The 22848-nt window shown below is 43.4% G+C and overlaps 5 protein-coding genes across 5 annotated transcripts; 3 read left to right on the plus strand and 2 right to left on the minus strand.

Moving 5' to 3' along the window:
* Positions 1–349: 349 nt before the first annotated feature.
* LOC111848093 (leukotriene B4 receptor 1-like) lies at positions 350–1802 on the minus strand. Its single transcript, XM_023819839.2, has one exon. It carries the CDS (start codon positions 1622–1624, stop codon positions 686–688), a length of 939 nt encoding a protein of 312 aa, XP_023675607.2. The 5' UTR covers positions 1625–1802; the 3' UTR covers positions 350–685.
* Positions 1573–6600, plus strand: LOC140593424 (leukotriene B4 receptor 1-like). Its single transcript, XM_072717844.1, has 2 exons — positions 1573–1627; positions 2061–6600. The coding sequence occupies exon 2, from the start codon at positions 4404–4406 to the stop codon at positions 5331–5333; it is 930 nt and encodes a 309-aa protein (XP_072573945.1). The 5' UTR covers positions 1573–1627; positions 2061–4403; the 3' UTR covers positions 5334–6600.
* Positions 6601–9938: 3338 nt separating this feature from the next.
* On the minus strand, positions 9939–11301 carry LOC140593383 (leukotriene B4 receptor 1-like). The gene has a single exon (XM_072717782.1). It carries the CDS (start codon positions 11211–11213, stop codon positions 10275–10277), a length of 939 nt encoding a protein of 312 aa, XP_072573883.1. The 5' UTR covers positions 11214–11301; the 3' UTR covers positions 9939–10274.
* Positions 11302–13980: 2679 nt separating this feature from the next.
* On the plus strand, positions 13981–15781 carry LOC111848056 (leukotriene B4 receptor 1-like). Its single transcript, XM_072717783.1, has one exon. The coding sequence runs from the start codon at positions 13998–14000 to the stop codon at positions 14925–14927; it is 930 nt and encodes a 309-aa protein (XP_072573884.1). The 5' UTR covers positions 13981–13997; the 3' UTR covers positions 14928–15781.
* A 5496-nt stretch (positions 15782–21277) lies between these two features.
* LOC111848068 (leukotriene B4 receptor 1-like) lies at positions 21278–22207 on the plus strand. The gene has a single exon (XM_072717784.1). It carries the CDS (start codon positions 21323–21325, stop codon positions 22196–22198), a length of 876 nt encoding a protein of 291 aa, XP_072573885.1. The 5' UTR covers positions 21278–21322; the 3' UTR covers positions 22199–22207.
* The last annotated feature ends 641 nt before the right edge of the window (positions 22208–22848 follow it).

A 22848-nucleotide genomic window follows, 5' to 3' on the forward strand; every position in this document is an offset into this window, starting at 1 on the left:
AGTGCTAGCTGAGCATTTATTCATCCTAGAGTGACTGATTATCCTCCTGTGTGGCTTTGCCTGTGTACCCAGCCCAGCTTCCTGTGATCCCATCCCCCTCTTGGAGCGAGTGTGTGTCCCACTTTCACCGCATCTGCATGTGTGATTGCCTTACCTTGCTTCCCCAGGACTAACCTCCCAGCTTTTTGACTCCTGCTAATGTATTCAATCCCAACTCCTGTCTTTCATACAGTGTTGTTACACAAATGGGTTTTGTCAAAACTTTGTGGTGGATTGAATGTGCTTTCTAAAATGCTTGTCCTTTTTATTGGAAAGATGTTAGAATGTTAGAAATCCAAAGGCAGACATGTCTGTATTTAATGTTTAATGTTTTGCTGCAAAAAGCAAATTGCATACATTAGGCTTATCACAATATTATATGTTATATATTGCATGAAGCATTGAAGCCACACTTGCTTGTCACTCACACACTCATCAAGCGTGAATCCGTCACTGTGACTCTGTATGGGCTGCCCTGACTTGCAACAGCAGTGTTTGCATAGAAATATTTGAATTAGATAAATGAAGCATTTCTCACAAAACTTTGATTAAGTTCTATTCTATAAATTGGACAAAGTAATTCAATAACAGCATATTCAGTTTGCAGTAAGGCAGCAGAAGCAAGCAGTGCAGAGACAGGCATTCTTTACGAGGCGTTGCTAGTGGAGGCATCCTGCGTTCTCTTGTTTGACTCAGGATTTCCGCGAATGTGTCTTGCGGCAAACGCATACAGAAAGGGGTCCACACAGCTGTTGAGGAAGACCAGAGATGCCGTGATTTGATCACTGGTGTCATAGAACTCCTTCAGATCAGCTGATGCCTGGGAATCGGCTGGTTTTAGAAGGATAAAGGTTACCTCCAGAATATTAAATATATGTACAGGAGACCAGAAGATGAAGAAGGCCAGCACAAGGCTGGTTACCAGCTTGGTCATTCTCTGGCTGTGAAAAAAAGCAGTTTGATTCAATTTCTTGTAAAGACAGCAGTAAGATGTGACCATGATGGAGAAAGGAATCACAAAACCGAACACGGTCTCTGTTATTGAGGTTGCCAGTCTTTCCAAGTCTGATGTAAAGTCATACCAGCATAGAAGGTGTCCAGATTTTTCTGTTAAATTCATAGCTGAGATGGTAGGAGATGCAATGACACAGGCTGCCATCCACAGGGAGCCCAGTAGCACCCTTTCCCCAGACCCACGCACTTTCGCCCAGTACTGGGAGTACAGAACCTGCAGGAAGCGCTGCACACTCATCAGGGTGACTGTCAGCACGCTTCCATATAAACTGCAGAAGAGAATGTAGTAGAGTATCTTGCAAGATGCAGAACCCAGATTCCATCCGTGCAGCATGTTGTGCACACAACCTGGAACAGTGAAAAGGCACATGATGTCAAAGAACGCCAGGTTCAACATCAGCTTCAAAGTGAAGTTGTCCTTCTTGAAATGGCGAAGTATCGTCACAATCACCCAGATGTTTCCCGGGATTCCGACAAGAAAACACAAGCTCAGGATCACACTGGGAACCACAGCTTGGCTGGGTCTTCCAGGGTCCTCAGTGGTGGCGTTGGAGGAGAAGTTCTGCATCATGAAGTAAGTGACAGGGAAGTGTCACCAGGGGGCATTTATAAATACTCTATCTTATCTCACAGACATCTCTGACACAGGAAGTCCCCAGTTCCCACTTAAGATGGACAGTTATTTTCTGAAACAACAGAAGCTGGTTCGGACTTTCAGATTTTACAGCTTTCGTGTATTAGTAAACATTCAGGAGAATAATATTCTCAGTGACAGTAAAGCCTGGCAAAAGGGAAATCTGCTCATATATTTTAAGTGCTAACTACCACAGGGTGGCGCTGTGCCGATGTCCTGCCCATAGAAACACCTTGGTCCATGGGTGTGGTTAGGTCTGATCACTCGGGGCTACAGCCCCAAGTATTTTAAGCCCCAATGCCAGTCTTCTTTCAAAAAATTAAAAAAGTCAAGCCCCAGGTTAACTTGGCTTAATCCCTGATCTTTCTGATAGGTAGAAACTCCAGGGCAGAGCTGTCACGATGCCTTGCCGATAAAGACACCCTGGTCATTTCTGATTTTCACCTGCCAATTTGCATTGTTGGAGTGGTGGCAGCAGGGGGCGACTTAGTTGGTTTTCCAACTCCCAAAAACAAAAGAAGATGGAGAAAAGGTTTGGCCAGCAGCTTGTTATTCCAAACATCTAAGCCGTGGCTGCAAGTCTGGAGTTGAAAACACAGCGGACAGAACAATGGCCGCGACAGATTTACAGGTAAGTGATACTGATAGATGGCTTCGTCTAACAACCCAGCAATTTACTTATTGTGGGATTTGGTTGGAACTAGAGATGAAATGGTATAAAAATTCAATATCATGGTTATCAGTATTATTGCAGTACAGTAAAATCCCGTTATAGTGGACTCGCTTATAAAGGAAATTCATCTATAATGGACAAGGTCCGCTGGTCTTGGCCGTGCACCTTTACAAACATGCAACAATATTGTGATATTGTTAAAATGTGCTGAAAATATTCAAAAAGTGAGACACAACTCAGCATCAACCAAAGTTGCGAAAAGTAAAATGGTGTTCCAAAATTAATTTAAATCTTAATAGAAAAAGGCCAAGACAGGTAACTAAGGACAGATGAAGAAACCATCAATCAGAATCGTACTGCAAGAAAGCATGATCCCTGAAGCCAATCAAACGGCAATGCTGCCCCTCATTGGATAATCAGTGTCACTACAACTAGCCAGGATTGTTATCTGCTGGGATCTGGTGTCATCGTTTGGTTGCAGATGTGGTAGCATGAGCAGTGGGTCCATAGAACTGTAAGATTGTCCGCTGTGCCGTCCGCTCCTTGGCTCTTGGATGGCTGGTTACTGGTGCCCCTTTACTTCTTGCTGGATTCTCAGCCGTTGTCAAGGTTACTGTTTTAATATAATACATGGTACATGGGCTATTGCGGCAGACTAGTTAGGGTACAGTTTATGTGGTTTATTAGGGTTGAGCTGCCGCTTGAGTGTTTCTTTCATTGTTGCCGTATAAATAACGCTTAATCTATTTTAATTGTAGGGATTTAGAAGTCAAAGACTGGCGGCTGCTTTTGCTTCTGCATATTTCTCCTCCATTCGCTTTAGTTTTGGCTTCTGCACATTACTGCCTTCATCTTTTCTTTTTCTTTTTAAGGCTATAGGTATTGTGCTAATTTTCATGTGCTGGGATTTGTTAAGTTTTGTATTTGACTCTGATTTATTGTTTAATTCATGTGAGTATTCTGTGACTGTGACTCATTACACTCAACTGGTTGGTTGAAACAAAATCTTGGTCTGGATTTGTACTCACCGGACGTGACATCTTCACTTCTGTAAACAACAGGAAAAACCTGTGTTTTGGCATATTTTGAGCAAAAAGCTCTCAAAGGGTCAGCTGTAGTGTTGTAGGAGGAAAAGTTCATAAGATACAGCTGATCTTACATTTTTTTTAATTCTACAGCCAAAACTTAGTCTCTAATCACAAAGTTCCAAAGCTGTAAGAGCCACATCAAAGGAGCACGATGTTTTTGGATGTTGGCCTAAAGCACTGAGTCAACAAAATGAATAAAAATAAAATTTCAAAAGGCTGTAGTTTCAAAACTATTACAGATACAGACCAAATATCTGGGATTATTTCATAGGTTCAGTACAGGAGCACTTGTGAATTTCATCAGGGGTAATCTGGGAATTTTTTCTCAAACTAGGGGATTTGATGTGGAATGGCTCATAGTTATTTTTAATGCAGGACAGTAACAGATACAAGATAATACCTTGGGACTTTATTATACTTTGTTGTTGCTGTTTGCCAGAGTTGGTATTTTCCTACTAAAAAATAAGCACTCTTTGATTTTTCATATTTTTGAAATGTACTGTATTAGTTTATTTATTTATTTTTATTTGGGAGGAGTGTCCCTTTAAACATATTTAACCAAAACCCCCCAAACAATCAGTATGTTTCGAAACAATCAGCTATTGCTATTGACCAGAAACAGGGCATCACTAAAAAAATGTGCTCGACTAGTTTATAATTGAGCAAACTGGTGGTTCTGCTTAAAGCCAGGCAGTATGACCGAAGACACCCAAATGGTGTTATTAAATTTCTAACTTTTCTCAGAATTAAGCAAAGCAGCTGTGTGGCAACTTGTTCGTGATTGGTTTGATGTGGAAAGACTGGTGCATGTGATGTATTTCATTTGCTATTGTTTGCTAAAGGAGAGCTAATGAATCCCATGGCTTTTCTTTTTTTTTATATTTTGACGTGTTGCTTCCTGTTTCTGTAAATGTGATTTTGTTTTTGATGCACTACAATCACTATCACACTCATCATGAGCCAGTCTAACACCTCTAGTTCTTGGGACTCTGAAATTGTGACTGAAGCAGTGCTTCCCAGTGTGGTTCTGAGTCTCTGCTTCCTTATCGGTGTCCCTGGAAACATCACAGTGATCGTGGTGATATTTCGTCATTTCAAGCAGGAGAACTTCACCATGAAGCTGCTGCTGATCCTGGCCGCCTCTGACATCTTGTGCCTCATCAGTCTGCCAATGTGGATCTATGAACTTTTTTACGGTTGGAGTTTTGGTGAGACAAGCTGCAAACTGATGATGTACATGGTCTTCTGCAGCTTGTATGGCAGTTTACTGATGGTCACCCTGATGAGTGTGCAGCGCTACGTACAGGTTCTGTACTCCCAGTACTGGGTGAGACTGCGTGGGACTGGGGAGAAGGTGCTGCTGGTGATTGTGTGGGTGGTGGCCTGTGTCTTCGCCTCATATTCGATTGTTCTGGGGAAGGTATTGCATAAGGACCAAATTCCCCAGTGCAAAACCGACTACAGCTCAGATGGGCAGCGATTGGCTGTATTGCTCTCTCAGACATTGCTAGGCTTTGTGATTCCTTTCTCTGTCATGGTCACATCTTACTGCTGCCTTCACAAAAAAGTGAAACAAAGAACCTTCTTCATTAACCAGAGGATGAAAAGACTGGTTATCAGCATTGTAGTAACCTTCTTCATATTCTGGATTCCAGTACATGTTGCCAATGTGGCAGAAATATTTTCTATCTTGCTAAAATCATCCCACCCGGCTGCATCAACCAAACTGGAGAAGTTTTGCAGTTTCAGTGAAAACATTGTAGGATCTCTCAGCTTCATTAATAGCTGCATAAACCCATTCCTGTATGCCTTTGCCTCACGAAACCGTCGTCAGGATGCAACTCCATCCAGGAACATGCAGGATGTCTCCACTAGCAACCTCTGATTCATCTGACTTCACCCTATTCATCTTTTCTTATTTGGTGTCAGAAATTTCTGATTATGTTTTAGCCTGAGACTTTATTTGTGATCGTTAATGTCACATTTAAATAATGAGTTTGTAAAAGTTGAGTGACATCCCTGTGCCTCACTTGTGCTTTTGTGCTGGTTCATTTTAATTGCAACAGGTGTCATTATCTTGAGCTTAGAAAATACTTATTTCTACAGGAACTTTGAGGCTACCCACTAAGCCCCTATGCTTACATAAAATTCATAACAAGGGTTAAGTAATTCAGAGGTGTCTTCAGGCCAGGAACCATGATAAAATATGTTAGCAGTGAAGCCTTCCTCCCCTCAGAAGCTTTGTACTGACTGGGTCAGCTCTCTCAGCCTCAGTGGTTGGCTGTGATCTTGTATTGGTTACCAGTGACACAAATCATACCGCAATCATAGTGAGGGTGCACTATGTTGAGATTTCTATTTTTCATGCTTTATGTTATTTAACACTGCATGGAAATTAAAACTTGTTTGAGCAATAGGGTAATTTCTCACTTGTGACATCCACTGAGTCATGACTTCCTGAGAGCTTCCATTTCAGAAAATATCTTTTGCAACCTGTTGCTGTAAATACAGTTTAACCTTCCTGTGGTGTTAGGGTCGGCACCGAGCTGCTTTTAAGTTTAAAATGCATAAAAGCACCACATAAATTTGTGTACCGCATCAAGGCTTTTTGACTTTGTCAGGAATCAAAATGAATTAAAACAAAATCAAGGCAAGGCATGCCCATACATGCAAGGCAAGATAAGACCAATTCAGTTTATTTATATAATTCTCTTGAGGTTTATTTTACCATCATTTTTTTATTGAAAATGAGAGGTTTGCTGTCAAAAGAAAGATCCAGAAAGCCACACCAAAAATATTAAAACCAATCTTTTCATGGATAAGGAAGCCTAACAAGGTACCCAAGAGGTAAGAAACAAATTGGATGATAAATAATTGTTTTGAGGGTATTTTATGGCTGATTTATGACACGGGTCAGCACCGACCCGTCTAACAGAAGAGACAGGAACAGAAAGCTGACACGGGAGGAAGGATAAGGAGATGATAAAAAGAAAAGTTGAAGATAACAAAAGTAACATTAATCCACAAGGAGTAAATAATGAGAACACAAGCTATTGTGGTATATGATTCCACATGAGTCCATGACCATGAGAGTCCATGAACTGTGTTTTGATGCTACATCACCTGAACGATAATAAAAAATAAAATATGAAGCTGACTGGTCTGAACTCTTTTGAGCTTTGTTGTTCCTGTCGGTTTTTACTGATAATTACTTGCTGATGTCTTAATGGTCTGATATTATTCTCTAAATGTTGTGCAAGTGAGATTGTGGTTTTAGTTTGGACCAGCCCATTATGTTCTCCTTCCTCATTCAAGTCATGCAGAATGTCCAAACATGAACATTTAGGGACAGAATGCATTATCCTCTTTTATGAAATTTAGAAACTTTAAAAACAATTAAATGTACAGAATGCCCCATATCACTGCAAAGACATTGAAGCTGTTTATTATCGTGACCTATGACAGAGAACTTGCAGGGTCATATTCTTGTATTTGTGGAAACTAGTCAGCAGTCAGCCATATACATACTGCACTTTGTTTCAGCTGCAATTGCAGTTAAACGTGGTGGATGTGCTGCTTATTTATTTATTTTTTTTGACGGGGGGGTTAGTGGGAAAGAGATAGAGAAAGTGAGAAAGGAGAGAAAGGGGTGAGAGACAGAGGAAGTTGAAAAATAAATAAATACATAATAAAAATAAAAATAAAATAAGGAGGGGGGTCAGAGAGAGAGAGAGACAGGGAAGAGAAATAATACATAACAAACAGTAGAACAAAAAGGAAAGAGTAATAAGAGGACAGCTTCTGCATCTTGCTGCTTTACACCGTATCATCACACCAGCTGCTGTATCTGAAAGATAAGATCCAGGGACACACACAAACAGTATACACACAAAGAAACCAGTGGTACCATTATGACATGGGAATGTGCTTGTGCCAGTATCTGCTCCTGGAATTAAATATATTAATACCAACGAAAGAAAATAAATATATATGCATAAGCAGACCACCAGGAACACTGTCTAAATATCGTCGTACCCGTATCTGCATCTGACAGGAGGGAGTGGAAGCCACACACCAACTTTCACACACACTCTCACACACACACACACACCCAGACAAGGGGAAAGAGGGATAAAATAGGGGAAGAGAGCCCTAGGCTCTCTTGTGTGTGTGTGTGTGTGTGTGTGTGTGCGTGTGCGCGCATGTCTGTGTGTGTGTGCATTCTAAGTGTATGTGTGTTGATATGAAAGTGTGTGTATGTGTGTGCGTGTGCATATGTACGTGTATGTGTGTGTGTGTACGCATACGTGTATGTGTGTGTGTACGCATACGTGTATGTGTATGTGTGTGTGTACGCATATGTGTATGTGTGTATGTTTGTGTGTTGTGAGTGTATGTATGAGTGTGCAGGTTAACATGGAATGATTCCCAGTGAGTGTGCGAGGCCACAACAACACCGCCCTGGGGCCCCCAGACGGCCGGGAGAGCCCCGACGGGTCATGGACCCAGCCGCCCCACAGTGGCCAGGTACCCGGGCCCCCGCCACCGGACGGCTGCGCACCCACCCAAGGAAGGCAGGGAAGGAGGCACCGGGCGCCCCCCACCGACGAGCACGAGGCAGGAACCCCATGGCCACAGGCGGCAACGCGCCGCCCCCCCCCCCCCGGGAGGCCGGCCACGCAGGCACGGACAGAGCCCGGACCCCGGACCACCCGCACACCCCGCGGGGTCCCCGCCAGCCCCGGGGAGACCCGCCCCCCCCCCAAGACCCCCACCCGGGGGACCAGGGGGACGCCCCGAGAGCCACCAAGCACAACCGCCCCTGATCCCCCCTCCCCCAAGCCCAGATCCCAACCCTCCCTCCCCAGCCCCCGCACCCTCCCTCCCCCAAGTCCCCTCACTGCCGCCCCCACACCGCCCCATCATCCACGTGCTCCCCGTACCAGGACAAACATGCAGACACACCGATCCATGCATGCACTCATACACACACTCAGACACACACTCCCAGTCACACCTGCTCGTCTTTGAGGTCTGGCCGCAGATGCCCTGGACTTGCCCAGTGGACGGCCCAGAGTATGTTCCCCACCCCCCCAGATCGCAGGCGAGCGGGCACCCCGCCGGAGACCGACAGCACCCTCCAGATGCAGCCGACCCCCCCCCCGAGCCCACCCGCCGGCGCCCGCCGCCCCCGCCACTCCCAGGACCCCTCAACCCGCCCGCCTCCCAACCGCCCCCCACCCACCTTGATCATTGATAGTGTACATGTGTGTGAGCTAAGGTGTCGTTGAGATATGGGGGAGCATATGGGGAAAATACACCCACCGGCCCCCCCAAGCCCTAAGTGATTATTTATTTTTAATCAACATTACATGGAACTGCAGGCATCCAATCAGAGGTCCCGGCAAAATCACCCAGAATCCCTAGGAAGTTATGTCATGTGTCATAACTGAGGATTACTGAAGATCATCTGTGCCTCATGAAACCAACCTGCATTACTTAAGTCTTGAAGCTCTTGTTTGTCAGTTTGGAGAGCATAGAGTATTTCTGCCTACTTGTGTTTGCCTAGGAGACTTTATCTGGTGACCATCTGACGTATTTCTGGTTTGGTCACCCCTTGTGGAATGTTCTTTTCATGTCTCTCAACGAAGATAATCGTTTTACTTCGTAGCTCCTGGCATCATTTGCAGTTCTGCTGAAGCTGATCACTGTTATACTCAGAACTGCCCAGAAACATTCTTGAGCTCAGGACAGGCAGCAACTGTCACAGTTACTAATGTACTACTACAAATTGTAAGGAGGGAATCGCCCATCACAGCCAGTTCTCCTGCCCTTGTCTTTCTCGCCTGAATTTTGATAGCGGAGATTGATTGTGGGCTACTTACAGACCTTGCTTAACCTGTTCTTCCTGTCTTCTCAGTGCGAGGTGTTAGTTCAGGGGTGTCAAACTGCAGTCCTGGGGGGCTGAAGCCCTGTGTAGCTTAGTTCCTTCCCTGCTCCACTACAAACGGTTCAGCTGAGCTGTGTGGTAATTAGCACAAGGAGTCAAATCAGGTGTGTTAAATGAGGGGAAACCCAAAAATGTGCAGGGCTCCGCCCCCCCAGGACTGCAGTTTGACACCCGTGTGTTAGTTACTGATGAGTGCTAGCTGAGCATTTATTCATCCTAGAGTGACTGATTATCCTCCTGTGTGGCTTTGCCTGTGTACCCAGCCCAGCTTCCTGTGATCCCATCCCCCTCTTGGAGCGAGTGTGTGTCCCACTTTCACTGCATCTGCATGTGTGATTGCCTTACCTTGCTTCCTCAGGACTGACCTCCCAGCTTTTTGACTCCTGCTAATGTATTCAATCCCAACTCCTGTCTTTCATACAGTGTTGTTACACAAATGGGTTTTGTCAAAACTTTGTGGTGGATTTAATGTGCTTTCTAAAATGCTCATCCTTTTTATTGGAAAGATGTTAGAATGTTAGAAATCCAAAGGGAGACATGTCTGTATTTAATGTTTAATGTTTTGCTGCAAAAAGCAAATTGCATACATTAGGCTTATCACAATATTATATGTTATATGTTGCATGAAGCATTGAAGCCACACTTGCTTGTCACTCACACACTCATCAAGCGTGAATACGTCACTGTGACTCTGTATGGGCTGCCCTGACTTGCAACAACAGTGTTTGCATAGAAATATTTGAATTAGATAAATGAAGCATTTCTCACAAAACTTTGATTAAGTTCTATTCTATAAAATGGACAAAGTAATTCAATAACAGCATATACAGTTTGCAGTAAGGCAGCAGAAGCAAGCAGTGCAGAGACAGGCATTCTTTACAAGGTGTTGCTAGTGGAGGCATCCTGCGTTCTCTTGTTTGACTCAGGATTTCCGCGAATGTTTCTTGCGGCAAACGCATACAGAAAGGGGTCCACACAGCTGTTGAGGAAGACCAGAGATGCCGTGATTTGATCACTGGTGTCATAGAACTCCTTCAGATCAGCTGATGCCTGGGAATTGGCTGATTTTAGAATGATAAAGGTTACCTCCAGAATATTAAATATATGTACAGGAACCCAGAAGATGAAGAAGGCCAGCACAAGGCTGGTTACCAACTTGGTCATTCTCTGGCTGTGAAAAAAAGCAGTTTGATTCAATTTCTTGTAAAGACAGCAGTAAGATGTGACCATGATGGAGAAAGGAATCACAAAACCGAACACGGTCTCTGTTATTGAGGTTGCCAGTCTTTCCAAGTCTGATGTAAAGTTATACCAGCATAGAAGGTGTCCAGATTTTTCTGTTAAATTCATAGCTGAGATGGTAGGAGACGCAAAGACACAGGCTGCCATCCACAGGGAGCCCAGTAGCACCCTTTCCCCAGACCCACGCACTTTTGCCCAGTACTGGGAGTACAGAACCTGCAGGAAGCGCTGCACACTCATCAGGGTGATTGTCAGCACGCTTCCATATAAACTGCAGAAGAGAATGTAGAAGAATATCTTGCAAGATGCAGAACCCAGATTCCATCCGTGCAGCATGTTGAGCACACAACCTGGAACAGTGAAAAGGCACATAATGTCAAAGAACGCCAGGTTCAACATCAGCTTCAAAGTGAAGTTGTCCTTCTTGAAATGGCGAAGTATCGTCACAATCACCCAGATGTTTCCCGGGATTCCGAAAAGAAAACACAAGCCCAGGATCACACTGGGAACCACAGCTTGGCTGGGTCTTCCAGGGACCTCAGTGGTGGTGTTGGAGGAGAAGTTCTGCATCATGAAGTAAGTGACAGGGAAGTGTCACCAGGGGGCATTTATAAATACTCTAGCTTATCTCACAGACATCTCTGACACAGGAAGTCCCCAGTTCCCACTTAAGATGGACAGTTATTTTCTGAAACAACAGAAGCTGGTTCTGACTTTCAGATTTTACAGCTTTCGTGTATTAGTAAACATTCAGGAGAATAATATTGTCAGTGACAGTAAAGCCTGGCAAAAGGGAAATCTGCTCATATATTTTAAGTGCTAACTACCACAGGGTGGCGCTGTGCCGATGTCCTGCCCACAGAAACACCCTGGTCCATGGGTGTGGTTAGGTCCGATCACTCGGGGCTACAGCCCCAAGTATTTTAAGCCCCAATGCCAGTCTTCTTTCAAAAAAAAAAAAAAAAAGTCAAGCCCCAGGTAAACTTGGCTTAATCCCTGATCTTTCTGATAGGTAGAAACTCCAGGGCAGAGCTGTCACGATGCCTTGCCGATAAAGACACCCTGGTCATTTCTGATTTTCACCTGCCAACTTGCATTGTTGGAGTGGTGGCAGCCGGGGGCGACTTAGTTGGTTTTCCAACTCCCAAAAACAAAAGAAGAAGATGGAGAAAAGGTTTGGCCAGCAGCTTGTTATTCCAAACATCTAAGCTGTGGCTGCAAGTCTGGAGTTGAAAACACAGCGGACAGAACAATGGCCGCGACAGATTTACAGGTAAGTGATACTGATAGATGGCTTCGTCTAACAACCCAGCAATTTACTTATTGTGGGATTTGCTTGGAACTAGAGATGAAATGGTATGAAAATTCAATATCATGGTTATCAGTATTATTGCAGTACAGTAAAATCCCGTTATAGTGGACTCGCTTATAAAGGAAATTCATCTATAATGGACAAGGTCCACTGGTCTTGGCCGTGCACCTTTACAAACATGCAACAATATTGTGATATTGTTAAAATGTGCTGAAAATATTCAAAAAGTGAGACACAACTCAGCATCAACCAAAGTTGCGAAAAGTAAAATGGTGTTCCAAAATTAATTTAAATCTTAATAGAAAAAGGCCAAGACAGGTAACTAAGGACAGATGAAGAAACCATCAATCAGAATCGTACTGCAAGAAAGCATGATCCCTGAAGCCAATCAAATGGCAATGCTGCCCCTCATTGGATAATCAGTGTCACTACAACTAGCCAAGATTGTTATCTGCTGGGATCTGGTGTCATCGTTTGGTTGCAGATGTGGTAGCATGAGCAGTGGGTCCATAGAACTGTAAGATTGTCCGCTGTGCCGTCCGCTCCTTGGCTCTTGGATGGCTGGTTACTGGTGCCCCTTTACTTCTTGCTGGATTCTCAGCCGTTGTCAAGGTTACTGTTTTAATATAATACATGGTACATGGGCTATTGCGGCAGACTAGTTAGGGTACAGTTTATGTGGTTTATTAGGGTTGAGCTGCCGCTTGAGTGTTTCTTTCATTGTTGCCGTATAAATAACGCTTAATCTATTTTAATTGTAGGGATTTAGAAGTCAAAGACTGGCGGCTGCTTTTGCTTCTGCATATTTCTCCTCCATTCGCTTTAGTTTTGGCTTCTGCACATTACTGCCTTCATCTTTTCTTTTTCTTTTTAAGGCTATAGGTATTGTGCTAATTTTCATGTGCTGGGATTTGTTAAGTTTTGTATTTGACTCTGATTTATTGTTTAATTCATGTGAGTATTCTGTGACTGTGACTCATTACACTCAACTGGTTGGTTGAAACAAAATCTTGGTCTGGATTTGTACTCACCGGACGTGACATCTCCACTTCTGTAAACAACAGGAAAAACCTGTGTTTTGGCATATTTTGAGCAAAAAGCTCTCAAAGGGTCAGCTGTAGTGTTGTAGGAGGAAAAGTACATAAGATACAGCTGATCTTACATTTTTTTTAATTCTACAGCCAAAATTTAGTCTCTAATCACAAAGTTCCAAAGCTGTAAGAGCCACATCAAAGGAGCACGATGTTTTTGGATGTTGGCCTAAAGCACTGAGTCAACAAAATGAATAAAAATAAAATTTCAAAAGGCTGTAGTTTCAAAACTATTACAGATACAGACCAAATATCTGGGATTATTTCATAGGTTCAGTACAGGAGCACTTGTGAATTTCATCAGGGGTAATCTGGGAATTTTTTCTCAAACTAGGGGATTTGATGTGGAATGGCTCATAGTTATTTTTAATGCAGGACAGTAACAGATACAAGATAGTACCTTGGGACTTTATTATACTTTGTTGTTACTGTTTGCCAGAGTTGGTATTTTCCTACAAAAAAATAAGCACTCTTTGATTTTTCATATTTTTGAAATGTACTGTATTAGTTTATTTATTTATTTTTATTTGGGAGGAGTGTCCCTTTAAACATATTTAACCAAAACCCCCCAAACAATCAGTATGTTTCGAAACAATCAGCTATTGCTATTGACCAGAAACAGGGCATCACTAAAAAAATGTGCTCGACTAGTTTATAATTGAGCAAACTGGTGGTTCTGCTTAAAGCCAGGCAGTATGACCGAAGACACCCAAATGGTGTTATTAAATTTCTAACTTTTCTCAGAATTAAGCAAAGCAGCTGTGTGGCAACTTGTTCGTGATTGGTTTGATGTGGAAAGACTGGTGCATGTGATGTATTTCATTTGCTATTGTTTGCTAAAGGAGAGCTAATGAATCCCATGGCTTTTCTTTTTTTTATATTTTGACGTGTTGCTTCCTGTTTCTGTAAATGTGATTTTGTTTTTGATGCACTACAATCACTATCACACTCATCATGAGCCAGTCTAACACTTCTAGTTCTTGGGACTCTGAAATTGTGACTGAAGCAGTGCTTCCCAGTGTGGTTCTGGGCCTCTGCTTCCTTATCGGTGTCCCTGGAAACATCACAGTGATCGTGGTGATATTTCGTCATTTCAAGCAGGAGAACTTCACCATGAAGCTGCTGCTGATCCTGGCCGCCTCTGACATCTTGTGCCTCATCAGTCTGCCAATGTGGATCTATGAACTTTTTTACGGTTGGAGTTTTGGTGAGACAAGCTGCAAACTGATGATGTACATGGTCTTCTGCAGCTTGTATGGCAGTTTACTAATGGTCACCCTGATGAGTGTGCAGCGCTACGTACAGGTTCTGTACTCCCAGTACTGGGTGAGACTGCGTGGGACTGGGGAGAAGGTGCTGCTGGTGATTGTGTGGGTGGTGGCCTGTGTCTTCGCCTCATATTCGATTGTTCTGGGGAAGGTATTGATGGATGACCAAATTCCCCAGTGCAAAACCAACTACAGCTCAGATGGGCAGAGATTGGCTGTATTGCTCTCTCAGACATTGCTGGGCTTTGTGATTCCTTTTTCTGTCATGGTCACATCTTACTGCTGCCTTCACAGAAAAGTGAAACAAAGAACCTTCTTCATTAACCAGAGGATGAAAAGACTGGTTATCAGCATTGTAGTAACCTTCTTCATATTCTGGATTCCAGTACATGTTGCCAATGTGGCAGAAATATTTTCTATCTTGCTAAAATCATCCCACCCGGCTGCATCAACCAAACTGGAGAAGTTTTGCAGTTTCAGTGAAAACATTGTAGGATCTCTCAGCTTCATTAATAGCTGCATAAACCCATTCCTGTATGCCTTTGCCTCACGAAACCGTCGTCAGGATGCAACTCCATCCAGGAACATGCAGGATGTCTCCACTAGCAACCTCTGATTCATCTGACTTCACCCTATTCATCTTTTCTTATTTGGTGTCAGAAATTTCTGATTATGTTTTAGCCTGAGACTTTATTTGTGATCGTTAATGTCACATTTAAATAATGAGTTTGTAAAAGTTGAGTGACATCCCTGTGTCTCACTTGTGCTTTTGTGCTGGTTCATTTTAATTGCAACAGGTGTCATTATCTTGAGCTTAGAAAATACTTATTTCTACAGGAACTTTGAGGCTACCCACTAAGCCCCTATGCTTACATAAAATTCATAACAAGGGTTAAGTAATTCAGAGGTGTCTTCACGCCAGGAGCCATGATAGAATATGTTAGCAGTGAAGCCTTCCTCCCCTCAGAGGCTTTGTACTGACTGGGTCAGCTCTCTCAGCCTCAGTGGTTGGCTGTGATCTTGTATTGGTTACCAGTGACAGAAATCATACCACAATCATAGTGAAGGTGCACTATGTTGAGATTTCTATTTTTCATGCTTTACATTTTGTGACACTGCATGGAAATAAAAATTTGTTTGAGCAATAGTGTAATTTCTCACTTGTGACGTTCACTGTGTCACAAGTTCCTGAGAGCTTCCACTTCAGGAAATATCTTTTGCAACCTGAGGCTGTAAATATAAGAAAATGTTGAGACGAAAAGTTTATGTTAACAACTGGTGGAGGTGCGACAAGATTCCATCAGGGATAAGATCACTGTATAAAATGCAGAGTAACAAGGAGCATGTAAATAATGAAAACACAAGCTATTGTGGTATATGATTCCACATGAGTCCATGACCATGAGAGAGTCCATGTCCTGTTTGTTGATGCTACATCACCTGAACTGATCATAAAAAATAAAGTATGAAGCTGCCTGGTCTGACCTCTTTTACTCTTTTTTGTTCTTTTTTCTGTTGCCGTCAGTTAGTATTGATGGTAAGTTGATAATGTCTTAATGGTCAGATATTTCTCACTAAATTTTGGGCATCCTGGGGTTGTGGTCTTAGCATATCATAATCAGTTTGCTATGTGAAAGACAGACATATTTAGCACATTCTCCTTACTCATTGAAGTCAGGCAGAACGTCAATCCATAATCATTTGGGGTCTGAATATATGAACCTCTTTTAAGAAATGTAGAAACTTAAGAAACAATTGTAACATGTTAAATGTGAAAGCAGTCCCTTATTACTTAAAAGACATTGAAACTGTTTATTAAGTGACATCTTGGAGAAATTGCAGGATCTTATTCTTGTTTTTTTTGTAAACCAGGCAGCAGGCATCCTTATACATACTGCTTTTTGTTTCTGCTGCAATTGCAGTTAAATGTGCTGCTTGTTTATTTTTAATAAACATTATCTGGAACTGCAAGCATCCAATCAAAAGGCCTGGTGAAATCACCCAGAATCCCTAGAAAGTTATGTGATTGTACCATAACTGAGGATAACTGAAGATAATCTGTGCCACATGAAACCAACCTGTATCACCCAGATGTTTCCCGGGATTCCGACAAGGAAACACAAGCCCAGGATCACACTGGGAACCACAGCTTGGCTGGGTCTTCCAGGGTCCTCAGTGGTGGTGTTGGAGGAGAAGTTCTGCATCATGAAATAAGTGACAGGGAAGTGTCACCAGGGGGCATTTATAAATACTCTAGCTTATCTCACAGACATCTCTGACACAGGAAGTCCCCAGTTCGCACTTAAGATGGACAGTTATTTTCCGAAACAACAGATGCTGGTTTGGACTTTCAGATTTTACAGCTTTCGTGTATTAGTAAACATTCAGGAGAATAATATTGTCAGTGACAGTAAAGCCTGGCAAAAGGGAAATCTGCTCATATAATTTAAGTGCTAACTACCACAGGGTGGCGCTGTGCCGATGTCCTGCCCACAGAAACACCCTGGTCCATGGGTGTGGTTAGGTCCGATCACTCGGGGCTACAGCCCCAAGTATTTTAGCCACAATGCCAGTCTTCTTTCAAAAACAAAAAGTCAAGCCCCAGGTAAACTTGGCTTAATCCCTGATCTTTCTGATAGGTAGAAACTCCAGGGCAGAGCTGTCACGATGCCTTGCCGATAAAGACACCCTGGTCATTTCTGTTTTTCACCTGCCGACTTGCATTGTTGGAGTGGTGGCAGCAGGGGGCGACTTTCAGCAAATGCAGGAATGACCCATGATTTTACACATTTGATGCAGCTTGGTAACTGATAAATTGTGAACTAGTAAAATTACAGTTTTTAAAATACAAGCTATCTTTCCAATGTAAGGCTTTATTATAATTTTACATTGCTATTATTAAATGTACTGCTTAGTAAAACTTTGTTTTTATAGATCTGTAGTTACAATAATGTGTGGCATGTACAAGTTACATATTACAGAAAAGTAGAACTATATCACCTTACTGAACTTTTCCTAGATCACACTGCTCCTTATAGCTTTATAGTATAAAATAATTGAAATTATTTTCTACATGATAGAAAAATATTGTCCCATGGACACGACAGTACAGAAGGTCTTTGCCACTGAATGGCTGCAGTGACAATAGGGCCTGTTCTTTGTGCACAAATGAAGACCTCCAGCATCTGTGGGAGAGTGTTTATCTAATCGTCTGTGTGGGTCTGGACCCTGAAGAAGCTTGTGTGATGGGAAATTGTGCAGGAGTGATTCAGACAGCGGCCACGGTGAACCCTCCTCTCAAAGCTTCACGCTGCTCATGCGAGAGAGAAACATTGCTCACATGAGGTGAACTCTGCTCTCAAGGCTCTGCTTCTCACAAATCAACCTGACCTTTTAGCTGTTGTGGGTGGAAACCAAGGGAGACCCTGGCCCTGGTCACTGTCAGCGTGATTTCATCTGGACCTCCAAGTACTAACAGTGGGACCAGTGGTGGAGCTGAAATCAGCCCCTGTCCGCTCTGTCACCGAGCACAGACAGACCGGGGGAGGAGGGCCTTGTAGCGGATTCCCGACAGTCACCACCAGCGGTCACAGCCCTCACTCCCATGCTAGCTCCGCTTCTGAGCAGAACCTAACGCCACTCTAGATGAGTCAGCCAAAGTGTTAGCCAAGGTGTCAGCTACCATACCGGTAGCTAGCAAGACAGACTGCAAAAAGACATAAAACAGCTTGTGCGTTTGGTGATATTTGTTGAGCTCTGCTAAAACATTGCATTTGAAATTACCTACCACTTCAGAAAAAAGTGACTCATTTTACGCTCACTCCCATTCTGTAACTAGCTAGTACCATGACCATGAGTATCTTCATGCATGAACCCAGTGAAGAGAAGAGATGAGAATGGAAACATGATGTGTGTGAATTGGGGTGGGGGACAGTAAGGTGACATTACTTTCTGATTTGTTGAATGAATATCTTGAATGCATCAACTGGAAGAAATGCCAGGCTGCTGCACATGAAAAATTAACTTGCTTTACACTGTTATGTATGAAATTGCTAATCAGATTTAATCATTCATTAGCCGAGGGTGTCAGAACACTGATCCAGATTGTTCCAACCCACTTTAACCACTGGGAATGATACACTGAGAACTATCAGGGAATACCCAGCTATGTTAAAGGTCTGGTTTGGCCTGCACCTGAGGTTAATTACCATTTGAACAGTGACAAGCTAAATGGATGGAAGTTTGTTTGCTTAGAGTGTCTGTGAAGTAAAGACTTTACCGTTGTGTTCTGTTTATATTGTTAAAACTTAATGAACAGAGCAAGCTGATGAATAGGCGTAAACTTTTTGAGTTTCATTTTTATTCTGAAACATTTATTCACCTGTTTGATAGAATATTGTTTAATCTTCCAAGTCCAGATCACCCCTGTAGTCAGGACCTTAGCAACATGGTACCTAAGGCAATTGAGCCACCTTGTGACAGTGACATTGTTCCATAGACACAACAATACAGTAGATCTTTGCTAATGAATGGCTGCATTGACAGTAGGGCCCATCCTTTGTACACAAAACAAGACCTCCAGCATTTATGGGAGTATTCATGTCAGGGTCAGCTCCTGTTGTCCCAGTCTGTCTCCTTTTTCCCGTTGTCCTATGAGGTGAGCATCTGTTAACCTCTCTGTTGCATGTTCGAATCCCGCCCCCTGTGTTGCATGTTCGAATCCCGCCCCCTGTGTTGCATGTTCGAATCCCGCCCCCTCTGATGCATGTTCGAATCCCGCCCCCTCTGTTGCATGTTCGAATCCCGCCCCCTCTGATGCAGGTTCGAATCCCGCCCCCTCTGACGCAGGTTCGAATCCCGCCCCCTCTGTTGCATGTTTGAATCCCGCCCCCTCTGACGCAGGTTCGAATCCCGCCCCCTCTGATGCATGTTCGAATCCCGCCCCCTGTGTTGCATGTTCGAATCCCGCCCCCTCTGATGCATGTTCGAATCCCGCCCCCTCTGTTGCATGTTCGAATCCCGCCCCCTCTGATGCAGGTTCGAATCCCGCCCCCTCTGACGCAGGTTCGAATCCCGCCCCCTCTGTTGCATGTTTGAATCCCGCCCCCTCTGACGCAGGTTCGAATCCCGCCCCCTCTGATGCATGTTCGAATCCCGCCCCCTGTGTTGCATGTTCGAATCCCGCCCCCTCTGATGCATGTTCGAATCCCGCCCCCTCTGTTGCATGTTCGAATCCCGCCCTCTGATGCATGTTCGAATCCCGCCCCCTCTGTTGCATGTTCGAATCCCGCCCCCTCTGATGCAGGTTCGAATCCTGCCCCCTCTGATGCAGGTTCGAATCCTGCCCCCTCTGTTTTTGAATTTTGTTCCCTAGTGTTTGATTTGTATGAGTTTTTCTAGTTCCTGTCTGGTGATTTTTGTATTCGGTTTTGGTTTCTTGTTATGGTTTATCGGTTTTGTTATTCCCAGTGTTAGATTCTGTTTTCCCAGTTTCTTGGTTAATTTTCAGTTTCCCTGCTTAATTCCTTTGAGTTAATTAGTTTCACCTGTGACCTGTTTTCCCAAACTTATTGATTGTGATTCCTTGATGTTACCTGCCTACATGCCCCGTTTTAATAAAAAATGTAATTAGTCTTTGTTTATCCCTATTTACTTTTGAACCCTTGTGTTCCTTTTTGTTTTTTTGTAGTATTCCTAGTGTTTTCTGTTTTAGTTAATAAACCCTGATTTGTCCTGTGAGCCACATGTGGGTCGTCCACCTCCTTCCCAGTCTGCACCATGTTACGCCCACACCCCAAATCTGCCCGGATCCCTGACAGTTCATCTGTTTGTCTTAGTTGATCTGGACCCTGAAGAAGGTTGTGTGATGCAAAGGTGTACAGGAGGGGTTCAGACAAATGCCAGTGAAGGGCAGAGATCCAATAACATCATCAACAGCCTGACAGAACATTAGTGTGGCAGACAGCAAACCGCACGATGGTTGCATTAGCTAAATGAAACAGACCAGCTGACTCACGATATGATCTCTCAGCTTCATTAACAGCTGAATAAACACCTTCCTGTACACCTTTGCCTCATGATACCGTCATCAGGATGTATCTCCATCCAGGAACAGGCAGGATGTCTCCACTAGTAATCTTTGACTTGTCTGACTTTGCCCTATTCATCTTTTCTTATTTGGTCTCAGAAATTTCTTCCAAAATGAATTTCAATCTTAATAGAAAAAGACCAAGATAGGCACCTAAGGTCAAATGAAGAAACCATCAGTCAGAATCATACTGCAAGCCTTGCATGTTATCTGAAGCCAATCAAATGAGAGTGCTGCCTCTCACAGGACAATCAGTGTTACTACAACTGGCCAAGATTGATAACTCATTAACTCAAACTTGCGTCATTGTTATACTGACTCACAATATGTAAAAAAGAAAATGTGCTCAACTCACTAGTAATTAAGCAGACTTGTGATTCTGCTTCAGCCAGGCAATATGGCCAATGACACCCACTCATCCATCCATTGCTCGAAACTGCTTGTCCTATTCAGCATCATGGGGGGTCTGAAACCCATGGGCACAAAACAGGGAACAACTCAGGAGAGGGTGCCAAAGCATCCCAGGGCACACAAACACCTTTGAGCAATTTGGTAACTACAATTAACCTCATTATGTTTTTGGCCTGTGAGGAGAAACCAGAGTACCTCAAGAAAGCCCCATGACAACATGCAAATTCCACAAACAATCCCAGATCCCAGTGAGGCAACACTGCTAACTGTTGACACCCAAATTTTCTCTCAATTAAGAAAATTAACTGTGTGCCAAGTTACATGTGCTTTGCTTCATGCATGAAAAGTAGTGTGAAGTGTTTTATTTGCTATTGCTATTTTTGCCACATTTTGCTGTGTTACTTCCTGTTCGTAAATGATTTTGTTTTTGATGCACTGCAGTTCCTCGCACACTCATCATGAACCAGTCTAACACCTCCAGCTCTTTGGACTCAGAAATTCTGAACCAAGCAATGGCTCCCAGTGTGGTTCTGGGCCTCTGCTTCCTTATCGGTGTCCCTGGAAACATCACAGTGATCGTGGTGATACTTCGTCATTTCAAGCAGGAGAACTTCACCATGAAGCTGCTGCTGAACCTGGCTGCCTCTGACATCTTGTGCCTCATCAGTCTGCCAATGTGGATCTATGCACTTTTTTACGGCTGGAGTTTTGGTGAGACAAGCTGCAAACTGATGCGCTACATGGTCTTCTGCAGCTTGTATGGCAGTTTACTGACGGTCACCCTGATGAGTGTGCAGCGCTATGTACAGATTCTATACTCCCAGGACTGGGTGAGACTGCGTGGGACTGGGGAGAAGGTGCTGCTGGTGAGTGTGTGGGTGGTGGCCTGTGTCCTCGCCTCATATTCGATTGTTCTGGGGAAGGTGTTGCATAAGGACCAAATTCCCCAGTGCAAAACCAACTACAGCTCAGATGGGCAGAGATTGGCTGTATTGCTCTCTCAGACATTGCTGGGCTTTGTGATTCCTTTCTCTGTCATGGTCACATCTTACTGCTGCCTTCACAAAAAAGTGAAGCAAAGAACCTTCTTCATTAACCAGAGGATGAAAAGACTGGTTATCAGCATTGTGGTAACCTTCTTCATATTCTGGATTCCAGTACATGTTGTAAGTGTGACAGGAATATTTTCTATCTTGCTAAAATCATCCCACCCGGCTGCATCGGCCAAACTGGAAAAGTTTTGCAGTTTCAGTGAAAATATTCTAGGATCTCTCAGCTTCATTAATAGCTGCATAAACCCATTCCTGTATGCCTTTGCTTCACGAAACCGTCGTCAGGATGCAACTCCATCCAGGAACACGCAGGATGTCTCCACTAGCAACCTCTGATTCATCTGACTTCACCTTATTTATCTTTTCTTATTTGGTGTCAGAAATTTCTTATGTTTTAGCCTGAGATTTTTTTTAATTGTTAATTTGTTTCTTTTTGTAAAAAATGGGCGATTTCTCTGTGTCCCCCTTGTGCTTTTGTGCTGGCAGTGTTAGTTTTCTCAAGGAACATTTCGATAAGTATTCATTGATGACCTTTTATTTCATTACTAAACTATAACGATAATGTAAATGAAAAAATTACAGCGAAATCACTGTTCGTTTTGCGCTGATCAGTAAAGGCTAGACGAAATTGCTGGCTCTGGGCAGACAACCTAGATCACAGTAGCCATCTCAAAGTATTGTTTCTTATCCTTTTTAACCAATCATTTACATGCATAAATCTGCAAGTGCACGTACAAATTCTCACTGTCTCGATGCATCTTTCTCATTGGATATTTTTTCCCCCACTTCGTGCATGTCTACGCAAATGCCAGCTTCACACTACACGATTTTAACCTCGATTTTCCGCTTGCCGACAGTTTTTGAAGATCGCTGACAAATCCGTCATATCAGAGGCAAATTGGTGTTCCGCGCTCAATTGCTATGTGTGAACTATTCAAAGACGCGACCTGACGGAAACGACGGTCAGATATCTAGCAGGCTAAATG

This window comes from Paramormyrops kingsleyae, chromosome 11 (genome assembly GCF_048594095.1).
Source record: "Paramormyrops kingsleyae isolate MSU_618 chromosome 11, PKINGS_0.4, whole genome shotgun sequence".
Lineage (NCBI taxonomy): Eukaryota > Metazoa > Chordata > Actinopteri > Osteoglossiformes > Mormyridae > Paramormyrops > Paramormyrops kingsleyae.